The 21,027-nt window shown below is 37.7% G+C and overlaps 1 protein-coding gene across 4 annotated transcripts in view; it reads right to left on the bottom strand.

Moving 5' to 3' along the window:
* LOC126236408 (protein N-terminal asparagine amidohydrolase-like) overlaps positions 1–21,027 on the bottom strand; it is a 134,338-nt gene that overhangs the window by 71,519 nt on the left and 41,792 nt on the right. For all 4 annotated transcript variants that reach the window (XM_049945702.1, XM_049945703.1, XM_049945704.1 and 1 more), the window contains 2 exons: positions 9,478–9,543; positions 9,115–9,297 (listed from right to left, as the gene is read on the bottom strand). In XM_049945702.1, coding sequence (XP_049801659.1) covers positions 9,115–9,297; positions 9,478–9,543 — 249 coding nt within the window. The remainder of the gene's footprint in view (positions 1–9,114; positions 9,298–9,477; positions 9,544–21,027) is intronic.

Here is a 21,027-nt window from a genome sequence, read left to right as displayed (position 1 = left end):
ATCTCTGAAAGTTGTGTACCCTACATTCTTAGCAACAGCAGTACCAGTACATGTATTCCACTGTCAGAAGTATCAGAATAATTTACGCTTATAGCTATCAACTCGTTCATTTCTGAACCAGGGACCCTTACCTGAAATTGATACATTTACCCATCTCTATTATCCTTGAAAGCTTCTAACATCATCATGGAATCATCATGTATATAAATACTTACAGGCATCAGTGCCTTTTGCATCGATGCTCTGCAGCAGTGTTAGATGACATTTCCAGACATGGGTCCCTATGTAAAACCTGGTCAACTAAGTCCCTTCTACACCCTCTAGAAAAGTGTAACATGAACTGTGAAACACCCTGTATATATTTGTTCACTATTATTATTGTCGTTGTCATTGTAGTTTGTGTGTGTGTGTGTGTGTGTGTGTGTGTGTGTGTGTGTGTGTGTGTGTGTGTGTACACACAGAAAAAGAAGTTAATATACCTTCCACAGATCTCAAGTGAAATGATCATCTTGGATGTGTAGAATATGCAAAGAACTCCTAAACATATTTTCATTTAAAGGGTAAAAAATAACTTTTCATGAAACATGTAAATGTTCAGTACACACAGACGTGAATGATAATTCTTAGGATATTGCAGCCATGCACCATCAAAACAGAAAAATCATTTTACAACATGTATTCACAATATTTGATATTATTAGTAACATATACACATCAGTTGGTTCTGCTAAGAAATTCATCAATGGAGTACGACGGAGTAGAAGGAATTCACCACTAACAAGTCTTAGGCTCCTTTTCAACTGAACTTCATTAGTAGTTAAATTTTCAGGGCTGCTAGCATCTTATTGAAAATATGTGTTCCTGAATAATGAACACCTTTTTGGACCAAAGTAAGTGACTTAAAATCTTCGTGAAGATTATTCTTATTTCTATTATTGATTCCTTGAGCTAAGCCACTGATGTGAAAAAGAGATATTTTTAATGACAAATATTTTTAATGACATTAAGGAATCCCTAGTTCCCTCCACAGGCCTTTGCAGGATGGTCTTGAGTTCACACCACAAATAATTCTTATTACATGTTTTTGGACCCAGGAAACTTAAGCTTAGCTTGATGAGTTACCCCAAAAATATCCCATATGACATTACGGAATGAAATTAAGCATACTTCGTCAGCTATTTTATATCACCTATGTCTAACAACATTCTCACTGCAAATAGAGGTTTGTGTAGGCACTTCAGCAGTTCTGTGCTGTACTCCTCCCATAAAAATTTTAGTATCAAGCAGTAATCCCATGAATTTGACACTGTCAACTTCTTCTATACGTTTCTTGTAATATTTTAGGTGTACACTGATGGGAAACCTCTTACAAGTTCTGAACTGCATGCAGTGTGTTTTTCAAAGTTTAGTGACAAAGAATTGGCTAGAAATTATTTATTATTGTTCCTGAAAATTTCATAAACCAATCTTTCTACGACTACACTTGATTTGCTGTTTATTGCAATGTTTGTATCATCTGCAAATAAAACAAACTTGGAATCTATTAAAGTTAAAGCTGAAAGGTAATTAATTAACTCTTAAACAAAGACACAATAACTGCCTAACAAAATCTTACAAACAATTGAACATTGGAATCATTTCAGAATTTTAACATAGCTGGAATAATAAATAATATTTTGTAAAGACATTTCCTGTTTAAAGCTGAAGAGGCTTTACACATGTGTTCATAATGTGCACTATAGACTATGTACACAAGACTTCGTAAAATGGTTGGCAGCACCAAGTATAGTAAAAGAGAAATGGACAGTAAAAGCTATCATGGGATGCGTGTTCTGGCCAACAGCTGCTATTACATTTCAACCCAATTTATTTTCTTTTCTTTGTCTTTTGCATTAGTTCCTGAATCTTCAGCAAAAACTTTACATTCACTGTTGATTTTGTCATGGTGTATCCTGGTGCACAGTGACGTAAAATTTGGATTGTTAGATGAAAAACTGTTGCTTATATTCCCATTCACAGATTCTGTGTGCTCATTTAAGGAGCTAGAAAGTGGATGTTATATGATCACAGTTACAGTCTGTTAAGAAAGAATAATGCTAATTTAGGAGTTGCTAATGGTGCTTTAATTTCATACTTCATTGTTGAGTTGAGAAGTGCATCTTCCTGGGATAGTCCGAGCTAGCAGATGTTAATAAACTTTTTAGATGCTCAAGGTATGTGTTGTGAATGTATCAGTTTGAATAATGAACACCGGACTGCACAACAGAAAGACTATATCCAATTCAGGTGACGAGTCCACATGATCATAATTCTGTGCTTGTATGTGTGTACAGCTATTCTGAGGTAGTGTTACCTTAAATAAACATTAAATGTTGAATTTTCTTTTACCATTTGGTCTTTTTTTAATTCCTGGTACTCTAATTCTGTTCTAATTCTTAAACTTTACTTAAACATAAATCATTAACATTCTGCAATATAAAACTTATATTACTTCCTACTATTTGAAATAAAATTTCATTGTCTTGAGATACATCCTGTCCTACATTTTAGCAGTTTGGAGGTTAATAACTGTAGCTAGTTGCGTCTAATATATTACAAACAGAACAAAAAATTTAAAATTTCAACTGAATCATTAAATGTCATAACTGTGGATTGTATGGCATTTTCACATTCATTTCATTCTATCTCACAACATTAGCAAGGGGCATTAATTTCTCAGTGAAGTTAAGAAGCCCAACGTTCCTATTACTCAGCCAGTTAGCCACTTTGGCCAATAACGTTTACCTGGAGATCCCATTTGGAACAATCTTTTACAAAATAAATTGGCCATCAGGCAGTAGGCACAGTCACAAAGACAAAAAGAGACACAGCTAATGTGACAATAAACTTGACCACCAAGAAGATTTGGAAGTCCAGTAATCTGCATAATTTGGCAACCTCCTCCTCCTCCTCCTCCTCCTTCTTCTTCTTCTTCTTCTTCTTCTTCTTCTTCTTCTTCTTCTTCTTCACCTTCTTGTTATTCCTTTTTATAGAGAAAGTGTTCTCTTTTGGTCAAGTTACCCTTTGCTTTATGTGCTAGCAGTCTAGTGACACACGGCATGCAGTGTACATGATGGATTTGACGTTCAAGGTTACTCACTGCATTATAACTTCTATACCATATTCCACCTACGCATAAAGTGTGTGATTAATGGGACCACAATAGTGTGTGGCTAACTACGGCACAATCACATTTTTCCTCCATTTCAGTCTAGGAGTAGTCATGTAGATGTCGACACACCAGTAAGAACTGACCAGTTCAAAAATATTGTCGTGACAGAGCTGTTGACTGAATGTCTTCTTCTCAACACTTCATTCTGGAGATTTCACCCTCAGCCCAGAAGGCTGCAGACCTCAGCTGTAGACAAGGTGGTTCCTTCACACCGCAGCAAGCACCTATGATCCACAATGCCTGTTGACCCCTTCATTTTGGCAAGTATAAAGTTATTTACTGCATTATGCGAGTTTCCATAAAAACTGCCTACAATAAACTAAGTGAATACCGTGCAGTGCATATTTTATGGAAATGCAAACAGGCTGTCCAATTCTGATTTCTATCAAAGGAGTCCTGAATGAGATGCTGGTCAAAAGTGATGTAAAAGGCATTTAAGTAGATTTAATTCAGAACTGCCCCCTTTTTTGAAGCTGCTTAAGACATTAAGTGGCTGCTCATGATGACATCACGAAATTTCAAGATCAAGACAGCAAAAGTAGCCATATGACAATTACTTGTTCAGTATATAATGTGAGCAAGCCCAAGTATATAGAGTAAATCAACTAAAACTTTCAACTGTTTTCTTTTGTGAACTGTTCAAAGAAATCAAATTGAGATTTTTTGCATGTGATAGTGTGCAGAGGGGCAATTAATTTGATTGTTCATTTATTCATTTAATATACTTAACTCTTGCATCAACCAAGATTCTGAAGCACTGTCGTTGTTTTTTTAATGGACCAATATGCTTTTTTATGGCATTTGAAAGCTTCTGAAAAACTATTACAGTAATATAAGGTTTGTTAAAGATGGCATTGAAACTTTTCAAAAACGCATCCAAGAAATGACATAAAATTGACGGAATCAATTATTACATTATGAACACTGCCAAGGAGGCAACTTACTTGTGAAAAAAAGACTGAAATATGGAAAATTTTGGCTGATGCAATTTTGGATATTTTTCCTCTTCATTCTTACTGCAAGGAAACAATAACAATCTATGTATTCATTTCTTCCATAATGTTTTGCAACTGAATTGCATTCTAGTTATTTGCTGCTTCATTAAAGAAGTTAAAAAAAACCTGTCAACATACACTGGTTCCTCTGCAATCTGAACTGACAACTGAAACAGCCTTTGCTTTAGAACACAACAGTAGTTACCTGTATCTACTGTACAATTCTGGTGCTCACCACCCGAATACTCAGCCATGCGTGTGGCTTAAAGCCTCAATACCAGGGACTGTTTGTTCTATCAATACTTGCAAGGGAAAATCCCCATCGTAACCCCCTCAGATTTAGTAGTAAGAGGGCTCAGTGGACAGCTCATTAAAAACTGAACACAGATCAAGCATGAAAACAGTAAGAAGGTGTAATGAACTGTAAAAAAAAAGCAAAATAGAAACAGTGAACGATAAAAGAACAAGAAGTGAAATATAGAGCAGCATGAAAGAGCAACAGCAATGTGGTTTAGTGGTCACGGTATTGGACTGCAAGTGGGTGATCAGTGTTCAAACCTCCAATGTGCCAATTTTTCTTTTCTTCCCCGCTATTCACTGTATTCAAATTTGTGTCTGTGTTGTAGTGTAATGTCTGTTTATGGTGTATGGAAGGGAGCTATAATGACAATTGGTTCTGCAAAACTACTCTATTAAGAGCCACTGCTCTATTAGCAGCTGAAAGAGGGTGGCTTTTGAATGGGAACTGCAAACATTTGATGACAAGGAGACAAGTCAACCAAATCCCTCCACTGGAAAACAGGTCTTGTGTGTCATACACAGCATTAGTGACAGTACAAGTGTCATATGAAAGAAATCTCTTACTGATGCACCTAATTTGTACGCCTGGCAAGTGAGTGAGATATGCCTCCTTGCCCGATTTATGTGCTTGTGTGAACATGAATGAGGTCACTCCCAAGGAAATGATGAAAACATAATATTTTGTCACATAATCTGCAACAAATGTACACAACAGTTTTGCAATCACACAGTTTCTCTGTGATGTGCCAAAACATATTTTTAATGTTTTTGAAGTTGCATTCTGTTTTGGAAGTTTTGATTCCTGAATTCCTATATTATAACATAGTTCACACATGTTTATTTGTTGTTTTCATAGGTCTATAAGGTATCTCGCCTGCTCTCACTATTCATCACGTTTACTTTCGATGGTAATGTGTTATTACCACATGACACACATTCTATAACCAATGTATAGTATGACAACTGCCAACTAACATTTCAGTGACTGGACGGACAGTTCATAATGTTGTGAAAATAAATAAATAAATAAATAAATAGATGGTGTGAGGGAGTTTTGAATACTGCTCATCCTCTTTACAGTCCAACACCGTGAGCACTTAACCATGATGCCACGTCTTTACAGTTTTGTTCTATATTGCACTTGTTAAGCTTGGATCATTCACTGTTTCTATTTTGCTTTTTTTTTTTTTTTTTTTTTTTCACAGTTCAGCACAACTTTTTCCTGTTTTCATGCTTGATCTGTGTTCAGTTTGTGACAGGCTATCCACTGGTCCATCTTACCACTAAATATGAGGGGGTTGCAAAGGGGATCGTCCCTTGTTAGTTCCATGGAAGTTTGTAGCTGACACTCAAAAATTAAATGTAGGCATTAAGGAACAAACACCATTTCTTTCTGAGGTTTTCTTAATTGACTGTCTTTAATTCTTTCACTGTAAATTATTATATCCTACGTGGAATGTTTCCCTCTATTATAACTGTAAGTTATTACTTACACATAATACAGAACTTTCCACAAACTCACAGTGTCTCTCTTAGATGGTGCACTTACCCCACAGGATGTGGACATATCAAAACAATATTAAATGGAAAGTAAAAGTTCAGTACCAGGTCATACTAATCTCATGAAAGGCAGTTTTCACTTGTGATGCATACAAACTTCATCAGTGGAGGAATGTATGTTAACAGAGGTTACATCTCTGCCTTTCATGCTGGGGGGGGGGGGGGGGGGGGGGGGGGTTTACCAGTGATAGAACTGCAGAAAATGGTAATGGATGGGTGTGCATGGGTCAGGTATCTACCTTATCATTTATTAATTTTCTCAATTATTTTCTTTATTCCTTTTTCATTTACACTACACTATCCATCCCCAAGTTCCTCTCACTATTTTCTTTCCCCTCATTTTTAATTTCACTATTCAGTTGACACTTCATTTCTCTTCCTATATCTAACTACATCCAAGCTCTGTGAACTACTATGAACTGCATGACAGAGGGTATGTCTCACTGTATCAGTTATTACAGCTTTTCCCCATTCCATTCACGTATGGAGTGTAGGAAAAACTATTGTTTACATGCTTCTGTGCCTGCTACAATTAATCCAATCTTATGCTCAAGAGCCCTATGGAAGCAACATGTAAGGGGTTGTAATATACTGCTAGTCATCATTTAAAGCTGCATCTTGAAACTGTGTCAGTAGAACTTCTCGAGATACTTTCCGTCATCTTCAAGGGTCCACTAGTTCAGCTCTTTCAACATTTCACTGACACTCACTCACAATCTTTGACCATTTGTGCTGACCTTCTCATATACTCGTACATTCAATATCTCCTGCTAGTCCTATCTGATACGGGTTAAATGCACTTGAGCAATATTCTACGATAGGTCGCACAAGTGATTTGTAAGCAATTCCTTTGTAGAAGGATTGCATTTCTCTGCTATTCTACCAATAAATTTAAGTCTCTGACCTGTGTTACCCACAACTGAACCTATGTGATCGTTCAACGTCATATCTCTACTAAGTGTTACTGCCAAGTATTTGTACGAGTTTACGGATTCTACCTGTGACTCATACGATACAATCAAACAATGGAAAATCCAGTAAGGCCTTCATCAAAAATAGGCGAGACACACACACACACACACACACACACACACACACACACACACACACACACACACACACACACACACAGATATGTACGACTGCAGTCTCAGGCAACTGAAACCGTACTTGTGCCTGAGACTGCTGTCATGTGTGTGTGTGTGTGTGTGTGTGTGTGTGTGTGAGAGAGAGAGAGAGAGAGAGAGAGAGAGAGAGAGAGAGAGAGAGAGAGAATTTTTGATGAAGGCCTTACTGGACGAAAGCATTATTTATTATGACAGTCATCATCTGCAAAAAAATCTCAGGTTGCTATAATACTGTCTGCAAGATCATTAATATACAACGTGAACAGCAAGAGACACAATACAGTTCCCTGCGTACAACTGAAGTTACTTCTACATCTGTCAATGAGTCTTCATCCACGAGGCAGTGCAGTGGGTAGCACGCTGGTCTCGGATTTGGGAGGACGACAGTTCAAACCCGCGTCCGGCCATCCTGATTTATGTTTCTCCATGATTTCCCTAAATCACTTCAGTCAAATGCCAGGATGGTTTCTTTGAAAGGGTACAGCTGATTTCCTTCCCCAGTCTTCCCTAATCTGATGGGACCAATGAACTTGCTGTTTGGTTCCTCCCCCCCAAATCAACCAACTCTTCATCCAAGATAACATACTGTTGTTTCTCTCTCTGCCATTGTTTCTACTCTGTCCTTACTCCATCTCTGGACTTATTGGCACAGTACTTACCAATGTAATGTCTTTGACATTTTACTCTCCCTGACAGTTCCACACTTCACCTTTGTTTCCCCTCACCCTCACAACAGAAGGGTCCCTCTCATCCTGGGGGCTGTTCCTTCTAAGCTTATCCAGTCTTTCCGTCTTTTCTTCCTGAAGAAGGAGCTAATACTTCTGAAAGTTAGGATTAGTGTTCTCACTTTTCATTGTGACTAGCAGTAGTACTAGAATTTTGGCTCCTGAAGGCTAGCCGTTCTATCTCTCTGTTAATTTCATACTTTTCTCAAATGAATTTTCTTTTTGATCCTCAAACTGCAACCACTGTACTATGAACTTCAGCATGGAAAGGACAAGTCACAAAACTGAAAAATCTGCATACCTGCATGATAGTGGTAGCCTGAAAACATAACACTGTTGTCTCCAAGTTATTCTCAACCCAATCTGCTTGCTTGAATCCATGAGAAACATCCTTAACAACAATATTTTGAAAAGGATAGTTTGCTACTCATGATAGAGTCACAGACAAGCACAACAAAAAGACTACACTAGACTTTACTATACTAGACTAGATGGCTGAAAGTTTAAATGTATAGCAGACTAGTCTTTCTTGTGCCTGTCTGCGACTCAGCATCTCCTCTGTATGGTGAGTAGCAATCTACCCTTTTCATAATATAGTCTTGTTCCATCCTGTGTTTTCCATTTAGAAACTTCCCTAAGTTTGTCTTAGATTAGTCCACATTATATGCACTGGTCTGGATTGTATTCAATTATAAATGCTTGTCCTATTTGAGATTTGATGACAGGTTTTGGATTTGTACATTCTTTATGGACTGAATCAAAACTTTGAACTGATATCATATAACGTTCTTCCTACTCAAGTTATCAACAACACAACATTTTTTATCTGCTAATGTGAGTATTACCTATCTTAGAGCTCCCTGAGTAATCATTAAAGCAATCTCCTCATATTTTTATTCATTCATAAAATTGATTATCTATCACGAAGACCTCGTTTTCACTTTTTTCTCTTTGTAACCATTGGGAACTGTAGTTAAAAGTTCTCATTTACTTGGAAAAGCAAATACATTCAGTTAATGTGAATAACTAAAAATGGAAAGTATTCACAGTATATTAGCTTCAACAGATTTCTGTAACTGATTTTTTAATCAGCCCATGGCATGTTTCAGAAGATACACAGGTTTTCAAATAGATCGGGAAACTATAATGTATTCCAATTTAGTGTAAAGTAAAGAGAAATGAAATCTACGACTTACTCATTACAGAATCAAATACTGTCTCTGAAAAGTTCTGTGCATATCCAAAAGCTCCAAACACTTGTAATTCCATCTTTCCATCAGAGCTTCCACCAGCAATCTGCTTAACACTCTCAATCATTCTGGCCACACAGTCTGCAACTCCTCCACCGTCCATATGGGACAGAGCTACTGCCCCACAAACTGGGAACAAAACAAGTCACTCAATTTCTGAAGAGAAAATGATACTTTTAAATTACATATGAAGTGTTACTTTTACATTGATTTGTGTTCTTTTTCAGATATCTTAAATAAATGATTCATTCTGGAGTATAACTTCCCAAAATTGGGAAATTTTAGTAGTGGCTTATATTGCAGACTTACCTGGATGTCTAAGTACAGCAATAATACATGTTGTTGCATCATCAGATCCTAAGACCTCTACATTTGCTGAAAAAAAAGAAAAAATACAAAAAGAAACTATACTTCCAGTAGCAATAATTTTTTCAACAATTCTTAAATAGCTTGACGTACATTGACCCACCATGGGGAAAAAATGCCAACTTTCCAAATGGTAAGGTCAGTTTAAACAAGGCTGCATTTGCTGCCTTATTACATGGATGATGTGAGACACAACCACTAAAGGGCACGTCATTGTTAGAGTAGCTCTGAATGTTGCCTGAAGATACTAAGAATTTTAAAGAAATGTAGTTTTGGAATGACATCTCAATATATATTCTGTATCTGCATCATTGATCCAAGCTGCAGTTTAATTCAAAATGCATGATCATGCAAATTTTTTTGGTATCAGCACTATATTATGATGATGTTGCCCCAAATCACTATCTAATCACAACTTTTAATCAAAATGACAATTTCATTTCTCTTTGTTAGCCTATGGATTATTGCTGGAGGAGGATATTTTCTCAGATTTCACATTGCCTGTAAAATTTCCATCAATCTGTTAGACAAATCACTGAACCAGATAATGGTCCAACTTTTCTTTTCACATCACACCTGCATAAAACCTAATGCTTTTGGTCACTACCTCCACCATCTTGCTAGGAGCAAGAAACCAATTACCAAAAATTGTTTGGATTCTCATTTTATTCTGCGTAGTATACCAGAATCATTTGCCCTACCCATTACATTCACAAAGGATATATCACCTAAGCCTAAATATCTCTAATTTTACTACCATAGTCATTATGTGAGATGCATGTTGGTAGAAACAATAATTTTCTTGACTCATTTTAAAATTTTGGTTCATGGAGCTTTGTGAGTCAGGCATTCCACAATACACAATGCATTTCTTGTGTAGTTTTCCAAAATATTCTGTGATACTCTCAGTGTGACTAACTAGTTCTTCCACTATCTGAGTCTGGAACCTGCCTTTTCCACAATCAGATTTTCATTGTTATGACAGATTGAGTGAATGATCTCTTTGTATCAAGAGCTTGTTTCCAGAGATAACTGAGTGTAAACCATTGCCTGTGGATGCATACACAGGGTGTCCCAGGATGAATGGTCAATATGCAGGGATATGATGTGAATGCTTATTTGAAGCAAAAAACCTCTATGAACATATACCCTATTCCAAATAGTTTCCGAGATAGAACAAGTTTAATGTACTTGTGAGGGAAAATCTCAACTGCACTTATTCTAATTGCTGGGCTTGCTGTGGTAGTGCAATGAACTGGCCACCAAGATAGCCAGACCTTACACCACTGGATTTTTATTTATGAGGTTGGATGAAGTCTGAGATGTACAAACAAAAGTTGAATGTGTGAGATGAACTGCTTTATCACATAAGGGGCATTGTTGCCCTCAGTAGGGAACATGCAGAAGCACTTAGACAAGCAACAAAACATGTTCTCGCAAGAGAGTGTAGTGTTACTGACTGGCTTTCATAGTCCCACCGAGGGAGCATAAACTCCAGTTCATCTTGAAGCTGAAAGCCTAAATGAATGTGGGATGGTATTTACTCAAAAAGTACATGACACCACAATTTCAATTGCATTAACAAACACATTTATTCCTTCAAAGGTACAGTTGTTAATGACAATGACCAGATTATCTACTATGAAAAACTTTCAGCACATAGTACCAAATCAGCACCTACAGTTACCTACCAACAGTTCCATGGCAAAGTTAGTTATTCTATTTTTGACACAAAACATAGTTCACATTTACATGAAAAAGTCACATTTCACAATTAGCACTACCCTTTAGTAATTTATTACAGAAAAATACATTGCAGTAGTTCAATTAAGTCAGTCCATGACAAGAGTCATCATGTCCAACAATGGCTCACTCCAATGACAATGACATCACACATCTCCTTGTTAATTGCAACATTATTCAGTTAACATGTTCATTTACCTGCTACACAAAAACCACTTAAAAGCTATTAAACATTAATGAGACTGAGTTTTGTGGATGTCAGTTCGCATACAGAATGCAGTAGTGGCATTAATCGAAACTGTGAGTGAACCCAACATAAGCCTTACTCATGAGCTTTCAGACCATTAACTGTCAATTTTGTGAGATGTCTCATTACTTGAAGACAAGCATACGAGTAAACTGTTGTTTCGTAAATTACATTATGCTTTGAAAGTCACCTAGGCTGAATTTTACTGTTTTGGATGTCTCACCAGAATTAATGTGATTTTGGCTTACAAAAATGTTACTGGTTAGAAATTTAGAAATATACATGGTCACTATTATTCTTCTGCAATATCAGGTTTACATGGTTGTATGAGTGCCATGTTGCAAATTAGGGCAAATTACACAAAATTGTTAATCAGTTAGTTAGTTAATCAATGCTCTATGTTATTCCTATACAGAAAAATTAAAGTATTAAAAGGATGTAGTCACAATTTTGAACAGTTCTGACAAAATCTGTCATAGAAAACAGTAATATCCTGGAGCATTTTCATGTTAATTATTGCATATGTTAATTAATTCCAGATGATTCAAAGTACTTTTTAAGAAAATGGGACTGCCATACTTTGTTGGTGTAGGTCACCTTTCTCAAATATACTGATAAACTCATAGGGTTTTGCATGTTGCAAACTGTAGTACTAACATCAATCAAATGTGTTTTCTATTTCTGAATTCTGTAAAGAAAACTAATTACATTAATGTAAACACAACAATCAAAATGATAATCAGACCAATAAATTACAGTGAAATGAAGTCTAAATAAGATCTTGAGATATTCACGTAAGTGTACATGTTAATGGATGAAAATATTGAAAATAAGGTAAAACTTCGGAAAAATAATTGTTTATTTATGGGAGTAAAAAAATATAACAGATGGGAAGATTCCATTTTGATATGTGTACAGTGCATCGATGCATTTAAGTTAACAAGGCATATTCAGACATTAATTGTTAACTGTAAAACAGCTGTGACATGGACAGTAACGCTTACAGGTAAACGTGTTAAAAATATGTATTTTTCAAATGACACTTTGTAAAATACATGTAGTAATGTGAATTAATTGTTGTACATGGATAAACCGGACAAAGCATTGAATAATATAGAAAACAAATAACAGATTACAGTAAATGTGTTCTATCTCGGAAACCATTCAGACTAGGGCATATGCTTGTATGAGGTTTTTTGCTTTAAATGGTCATTCCTGTCATATCCCTGAATACTGATCATTCCTCCTGGGCCACCCTGCATAAATTTTGATTGCTTAATACCTGGGTCTCAATAGTTGGAAGTGTTGGCCATAATTTTCATTTGGTTGGTTGTAATCTCATGCTTCCTTGTGAAGTTGAATTTAGGCACCACAGATTTCTCTTGCTCATGTAATTAAGAGTCAGCTTTCTGAAACAGTATGAATACTGTCCTACATAATTATTGAAACACTAAAAACAAGCCTATAACTAACAACATGCTACATTTCTTTTATTTCAGTATGTGGTTGGAGAGAAATCTAATATTCTATCTTACAGAGTGGAGGAACACTATATGATGCTCAGTCTGTGTTTGCAAAATAAATTTGTACATAAATATTTTGTTGATCACTGATATTGTAGTCATATCTTCACAAAAACCATCAAATGATTACTTTCAGGATGAAAATGGCTCTTGATTGTCATCGCCTCTGTGGTGTTTTGTTAATGTGTTCTGTATCACTCTCTGTTGGGTAGGATGATTAAAAGAGTGGCCAGTGAAGTTCAGGTAATTATGTGTTGGTATTCAGTAGGAAGTTTGGCTACGTCAGTCATTAGACTGATATTCAATAAACACATCTAACAGAAATTTTCATTAAACAGTGGAAACTCCAGGTAATAATATCAACAAGATAGGAAAAGACAGATTGTTACTTACTGCAAACAAGACATGTTAAATTGCAGACAGTTGACAGTCATGTGCGCGTGAGGTGTGCTTGCTTGTGTGCATGAATGGCATCTGTTTCTTTTTCGCTCATGAGGGCTGTGACTGAAAGCTTTATGTATGTGTCTTTTAATTGTGCCTATCTACAACTTAACAAGTCTTCTTTATGGTAAGTAGCAATCTGTCTTCTCCTACATTGCATAAATTTTCATTACTTCTTAAGCTTCATTTTAATTTCGATGTTAGGGTTTATACTGCTCATGTGATTGATAAATTTCTGATGAAGGCTATGGAAGTGACTGTCCTGTAACTAAAGTTTTACTACAATCATATGGGCCAAGAAAACCACGAACATTTTATCAAAGACTGCCAAATCAATTATGTGTTAAAGAAAAAACATGTAGGATTTTGTCATTAGATTGGAAAGTATTCGAGAAATGCTTTAAAATCAAATTAGAAGGTCTGGTGTATCATCAAGCTTCAGTATTGTTTTGTACCATTTGTCTGTATCTGTTTATGTAATTGCTGCATTTATAACCATTTCCACAATAATTATTGTTTTTTCTGCTATGAAAAACATATTGAAACAAATGCATTTTTGACAAAGTTGGTATTCAGACAGTTTGACAGATATTTCCATCCATTACAGTAAAGTAACATAAACAGAGAGTATAGGAATATTTTGTGTAGCACGGTATAGAGATTACATGTTTGGGGAAGGTAGCAAGGAAAGGGTGAAAAATTAATCTCAAGCAGAAGCTAAGCACACAAACAATTACAATCAGTTTTATTAATCGATGTTTAATCAGCAGAATTATAGGAAGTGAACTTGGGTGGAAGAATAAAAATCATAAAACAAAAATGTATAGGTAAATCATGATGTATGAGGGCATGCTGAAAAGTAATGGGAGTAGACAACATTCCATTGGAACTACTGACGGCCTTGGGAGAGCCAGTACTGACAAAACTCTACCATCTGGTGAGCAAGATGTATGAAACAGGCGAAATACCCTCAGACTTCAAGAAGAATATAATAATTCCAATCCCAAAGAAGGCAGGTGTTGACAGATGTGACAATTACCAAACAATCAGTTTAATAAGCCACAGCTGCAAAATACTAACACGAATTCTTTACAGACGAATGGAAAAACTAGTAGAAGCCGAACTCGGGGAAGATCAGTTTGGATTCCGTAGAAACACTGGAACACTTGAGGCAATACTGACCTTATGACTTATCTTAGAAGAAAGATTAAGTAAAGGCAAACCTACGTTTCTAGCATTTGTAGACTTAGAGAAAGCTTGTTGACTGGGATACTCTCTTTCAAACTCTAAAGGTGGGAGGGGTAAAATACAGGGAGCGGCAGGCTATTTACAATTTGTACAGAAACCAGATGGCAGTTATAAGAGTCGAGGGACATGAAAGGGAAGCTGTGGTTGGGATGGGAGTAAGACAGGGTTGTAGCCTCTCCCCGATGTTATTCGATCTGTATATTGAGCAAGCAGTAAAGGAAACAAAAGAAAAATTCGGAGCAGGTATTAAAATCCATGGAGAAGAAATAAAAACTTTGAGGTTCGCCGATGACATTGTAATTCTGTCAGAGACAGCAAAGGACTTGGAAGAGCAGTTGAATGGAATGGACAGTGTCTTGAAAGGAGGATATAAGATGAACATTAACAAAAGCAAAACTAGGATAATGGAATATAGTCGAATTAAGTCGGGTGATGTTGAGGGAATTAGATTAGGAAATGAGACACTTAAAGTAGTAAAGGAGTTTTGCTATTTGGGGAGCAAAATAATTGATGATGATCGAAGTAGAGAGGATATAAAATGTAGACTGGCAATGGCAAGGAAAGCGTTTCTGAAGAAGAGAAATTTGTTAACATCGAGTATAGACTTAAGTATCAGGAAGTCATTTCTGAAAGTATTTGTATGGAGTGTAGCCATGTATGGAAGTGAAACATGGACGATAAATAGTTTGGACTAGAAGAGAATAGAAGCTTTCGAAATGTGGTGCTACAGAAGAATGCTGAAGATTAGATGGATAGATCACACAACTAATGCGGACGTATTGAATAGGATTGGGGAGAAGAGAAGTTTGTGGCACAACTTGACCAGAAGAAGTGATCGGTTGGTAGGACATGTTCTGAGGCATCAAGGGATCACCAATTTAGTATTGGAGGGCAGCGTGGAGGGTAAAAATCGTAGAGGGAGACCAAGAGATGAATACACTAAGCAGATTCAGAAGGATGTAGGTTGCAGTAGGTACTGGGAGATGAAGAGGCTTGCACAGGATAGAGTAGCATGGAGAGCTGCATCAAACCAGTCTCAGGACTGAAGACCACAACAATGTTTTATATGGAAACGCTTATATCTTTTTAAATAAAATGAACTTTATTAACATTCTACATTTCTATTCTTCATATCTAGATATCTATTTCTCAATGTAGTCACCCTCGTGACAAACACATTTCTCACAGTGAGAGACCAGTTTGTTGGTCACTGTAGAATTTTTGACTTAGTTGACAAAGTTACAACCTCACCCCTATTTGCACCACTTCATGTTCCACTATCAAAGTGAAGTCTCAAAGGTGGTCTTCAAGTTTCAAAGACATATGACAAGAGACTGGATCAACTTGGGACTGTCTGGAGAATAAATGATGACAGTGAACCCAATGTGTCAGACTGCTGTGGGTATCACAGCACTTTCCTGCAGTCTAGCATTGTCAAGTTGAAGGAGAGGGTGCTCCATGTGTGGACGAACTCTTTGAATTCGTGCTTTAAGAAACTCAATTACAGCAGGCTGTTTTCCATGCACTCACATAGTTAGATTACACACCACTATGTTACACACTACAATTCAGAGCCCTCTAGTGGCAGAGGGTTATAACTTGTGTCAGCATAGTGGAAAAGCCAACCAGGCAATTTGCATGGCATGTAATATCTCAACCTATATTGACAGCACAATAAAAAATTTGGAAGCATTACTTTTCAGCTTACCCTCTTAGTTAATGAACTCTTTAAAGTAATTTCCACATCAAACTCAAAAACAGTAATCTGTTATTTGAGAATTGGACAGAAACAATAACAGAATGGTACAGCAGAAGCAAGGATATCTCCCTGAACACTCACTAACAAGAAAATGGGTACAGCTCATACAAACAACACAAAATGTATTTCAGTCACATTCCCATTATTTGAGAACAATCATAACCAGTCTTCTTTTATCTTCTTGCGACAATAATCACAAAAACACCTAAAAGTGCAGTTATTTGTTTTGACCACCCAATGATCATTATCTGTCTGTCAGATCACACATGCTTTAATTGGTGACATTTTATTATTATTTCAGTTGACTCTTAAAAGAGCTTGTGGAACCACTAGTTATTCTTAATTTTCTTGTTCTTGCTATCATCTCAAAACTTCTTCATCCTGTCACTATAGATCTGTCATCGTTCTAGTGTCCATACACTTTTGATTTTCAAAATCCATTATGTTAATTGTTTGGAAGTGAACTTATGAGAGCTGATTTTCTATCCGTATCACAGTTGTGTAGTTGCCAGTGTGTCAACAGTGATCCTTGAGATGTTTTTGGGTGTTGGCTGACCACTGTACATTGGTGGTATTGGTGGTGGTGGTGGCGATGAAGGTAGATTACTGCAATGAAATTTTCATTCTGCGGTGGAGTGTGTGCTGATATGAAACTTCTTGGCAGATTAAACCTGTATGCTGGACCGAGACTAACTCGAGACTTTCGCCTTTCGCAGGAAAGTGTCAATGCCAGTAGGAAAGTAGGAGACAAAGTACCAGCAGACGTAAAGCTGTGAGGATAGGTCGTGAGTCCTGCTTGGGTAACTCAGTCAGCAGAGCACTTTCCCGTGAAAGGCAAAGGCCTGAGTTCGAGTCTCTACCTGACGCACAGCTTTAATCTGTCAGGAAGTTTCATATATCAGCACATATTCCACTGCAGTGTGAAAATCTCATTCGGGTAACCTCTTCAAACCTGTGGCTAAGCCATGTCTCCGCAATATCCTTTCTTCCAGGAGTGCTAGTTCTGCAAGGTTCGCAGGAGTGTTTCTGTGAAGTTAAGAAGGTAGGGGACCAGATATTGGCAGAAGTAAAGCTTTGGGGACGGCTCATGAGTCAAGCTTGAGTAGCTCAGTTGGTAAAGCACATGCCCAAGACAGGCAAAAGTCCCAAGTTTGTGTCTTGGCCCGGTACACAGTTTTAATCTGCCAGGAAGTTTCATGACAACAATGATGGTGATTATTATTATTATTATTATTATTAGTAGTAGTAGTAGTAGTAATAGTAGTAGCAGTAGCAAAAGCAGTGGTATTTATCAATCCCTCATTGCACTGAAAGTATTTATCAATCCCTCATTGCACTGAAAGTTCACATACAAAGATGTGGAACAAAAGAAGGAGAACTAGCAGCTCCAGGGTCTGTGAACTCGGCATTATGGTTGAAAAGTTGTGTGACAGTAGCCTAAATCAGATGGTCAGAGTAAGATAAAACCCAGGTAGCTAACAACTGTAAACAATCACTGAAGAATATTCCATGGAGGATCATCATAGTCAACATTACTAAAATGGGGTGAGAAAATAAAACTACATGGACTAGACAGTCAGTTAGTTTAAACTTTAGATAAACAAAAAATATACATACAAATTTAAGAATACATGAAAGGGCAATGGAAGAAAGTAGTTGGGGGCCACTCTGGATACGTGTCACATCGAGAGGTCTTTGCTCCACATCCACCTATGACACCGAACACTGCGGTGCATTAAATTTTATTACAAAATCCATTTTCCCTTAAGAAATGATGACTCTGTTAACTGCTATCCCATTTTCTGCAAGTATCTGGAGTAGGGTGGTAGACAGGTTGACAGCTCACCCCAGATCAGCCAGAAAGATACATACTGTGAGAATACAGGTGATTGTGAGATGACTACCAGAGCTGCATTGGGTGGAGTCCTCTTGATGTAAAAGGAACTCATGGGTAGGTCTTGTGTGGCCAATAAGTAGTTTGTACAGTATGATGGCATCTTTCACAGAGGCTTGGAGTGAAGTACGCCATGCTCTGGTAGTCCCTTTTATTGGTCTTTAAGTTTGTCTTCTGTGGTTGCTACTTTACCTAATTTGTCAGTGAGTTCATTTCCTGGAATACTTATGTATCTTGGTGTCTGAATGAATATTACAGTGGTTCCAGAGCTGGGGAAGTCAACCTGTGGTCTTGAATCTTAGTGGCCAAAACATTTCTAAGGTAGCACTAAGATATGGCTCGTAAGCTCATGGAGTAACCACAAAGCAGGAAGGCTTTTGTGGAGAGAGTTTTAAGGTATTGCAGAGCACATGGCATGGCAACCAACTATGCAGTGCATACACTGCATGCTCTCCGCAGAGTATATTTCTCATGCTCACTTGAAGGTGCAAAAGCATAACTTATGCTCCCATTGACTATCAATCCATCTATGTAGCTGCATGTTGAATTTGGGTGGTTGTGGAGAATCGAACGGAATAAGTGTCTGAGAATGGTGGCAGGAGTGTATCACACCACTGGGGGGCGGGGGGGGGGGGGGGGGGGGGGGCAAGAGTGAGCTATATGTACAGGTCCTTGCAAATGCTAACAGGTCTGCCCATTTTTGTGCAATTTGTAAACAGTCTGAACTGCCAGTTATGAAAGAAAGTAACAAAAATGGGTAGGCATGTAGTAGATTGTAACCACATCATTCGCCAAGAGTTGCTAACATCTGACCCTCAGTGGTGAGACACCAGTTCCACCAGGCAGGGCATGTACAGAAAGTTGTAGTTGCCAACCATATGTCCAACTGAGGTGGACTGGGTCTAATAAGCTCAGTACTGACAGTGCTGCCAGCCCATATGCAACATGTCCATAGTCCACTTGGCATAAAACCAAAACTTTGTAAAACACAGAAAAACTGTGCAATTCTGCAGTCTAGGAGGTGCTGCTGAGAAATCTGAGGCTATTAAGCTTCCTCATGCTATTTGCCTTGAGCTGGTGCACACATGGCATCCATGCTACCTAACTGTTGGATACAAGGCCTAAAAATTTGAGAGTTTCAACAACTTCAAATCACTGATTAATGAGGTAAAGTTCTAAGTGCAATGCATATGCCTGAGTCAACAAAAGTCATTCAGTGCCCAATTATGTGCTTTCTGTGGCCCCAGAAGTTGGTGCTCTGTGTTGTGCAATGACAGAGGATAGCAAGGTCATCCATATACACTGACAGTGAGATCATGGGTCTCACTGCAATCATGATACCATTGATTGTGAAGAAACAGTGTTACGATCACAACTAACCCCTGAGACACATCAGTTCCTGTACATATTGGTGGCTGAGGTTCAAACATTTCTGGACCTAGGACAGTCAGAGGGATATGATATTCTGGATAAAAAAGGCTAAACAGCCCCAGAAGCCCCACTCATGCAGTGCAGAGTGAATGTAATGGTGCCGGGTGATATTTTACAACTTCTGCAGGTCAAAGATCACAGTGATCAGGTTTCGGCTTTGCGCTAAAGCATTGCGCAATGCAGGTTCCAGACGAATCAGATGGTCTGTGCTAGATTGGTATACTCAAAAGGCACTTTGAAGCTGCAATAAAGTCCTCTGGCTTTCATACACTGACACAGTTGTTGGTTGACCATTCTTCTGAATATTTATACAGCTTGTTCATGAGAGGGATTGGTTAATAATTAGTCAAAATTTAAGGATCTTTTCCTGGCTTCAGTATAAGAATAATAATACCAACCCATCATCAGGAGGAAAACTCTCTTTCCTGACAAAAACAATTTAAAAACCTGAGGATGCACTTTATGCTGTCATTGTTAAGGTGTTCAAGCATTGGATAATGAATTTCATTGGTTTCTAGGTCTTTTTCTCGACACTCTGCTAAGACGCTGTGGAACTCTCATTCACTACATGGAACACTGTATGATTCAAAGCTTTGTGCCTAGAAGAATAAGGAGTTTTACTTCACCAAACATTTCCGGGTCAGGCAAGTAGGGTGGTGGTTACTGTATATGGACACTTCAGCAAAGCGTACGAGGGAGTTACCAGAAGCTACTATGGACATTGGGTGGCCGCAAAAACAACAGGTATAGCCCATATTTGAGATGGTGGGGTGTGGGCTCTCATAGGTGATATATATACTGCTCCCAGCACTCCTGTTTCCTCTTTTTTACTAAAAACTGTGTCTTCACCAGAAGTCTCTTGAATACTATTAAATGTTCCTTAGAGGGTTGACAGTTGTGCGTTAAAGTGCCTTGTGATGCTCTCTGATAGCTGCTGCAGCTATTTCTTCAGACAACAGTGGCACAGATGTCCTTCAGAAAGCGCCTGAAGAATACATTACTGTTGCTTCTGCAGCAAGTATAATCATACCAACAGAACCTTGTATCATCCCTTCGATATCCTTCTCTTGACTGGTTTCAAAAGTTGGAGCTGAAAATTTGTCAACTGGCTTTCTGAAGTGACAAATGTGGTGCATGTTCCATTGGTTGATGTTTTGAGAAAGAGAGAGTCATAGGAAAGTGGGTACTGTGGCATAGATCACACCGA

The sequence above is a fragment of the Schistocerca nitens genome, chromosome 2 (assembly GCF_023898315.1).
Source record: "Schistocerca nitens isolate TAMUIC-IGC-003100 chromosome 2, iqSchNite1.1, whole genome shotgun sequence".
NCBI classification, from domain to species: Eukaryota; Metazoa; Arthropoda; class Insecta; order Orthoptera; family Acrididae; genus Schistocerca; species Schistocerca nitens.
This window is presented reverse-complemented; position numbering and strand designations above follow the sequence as displayed.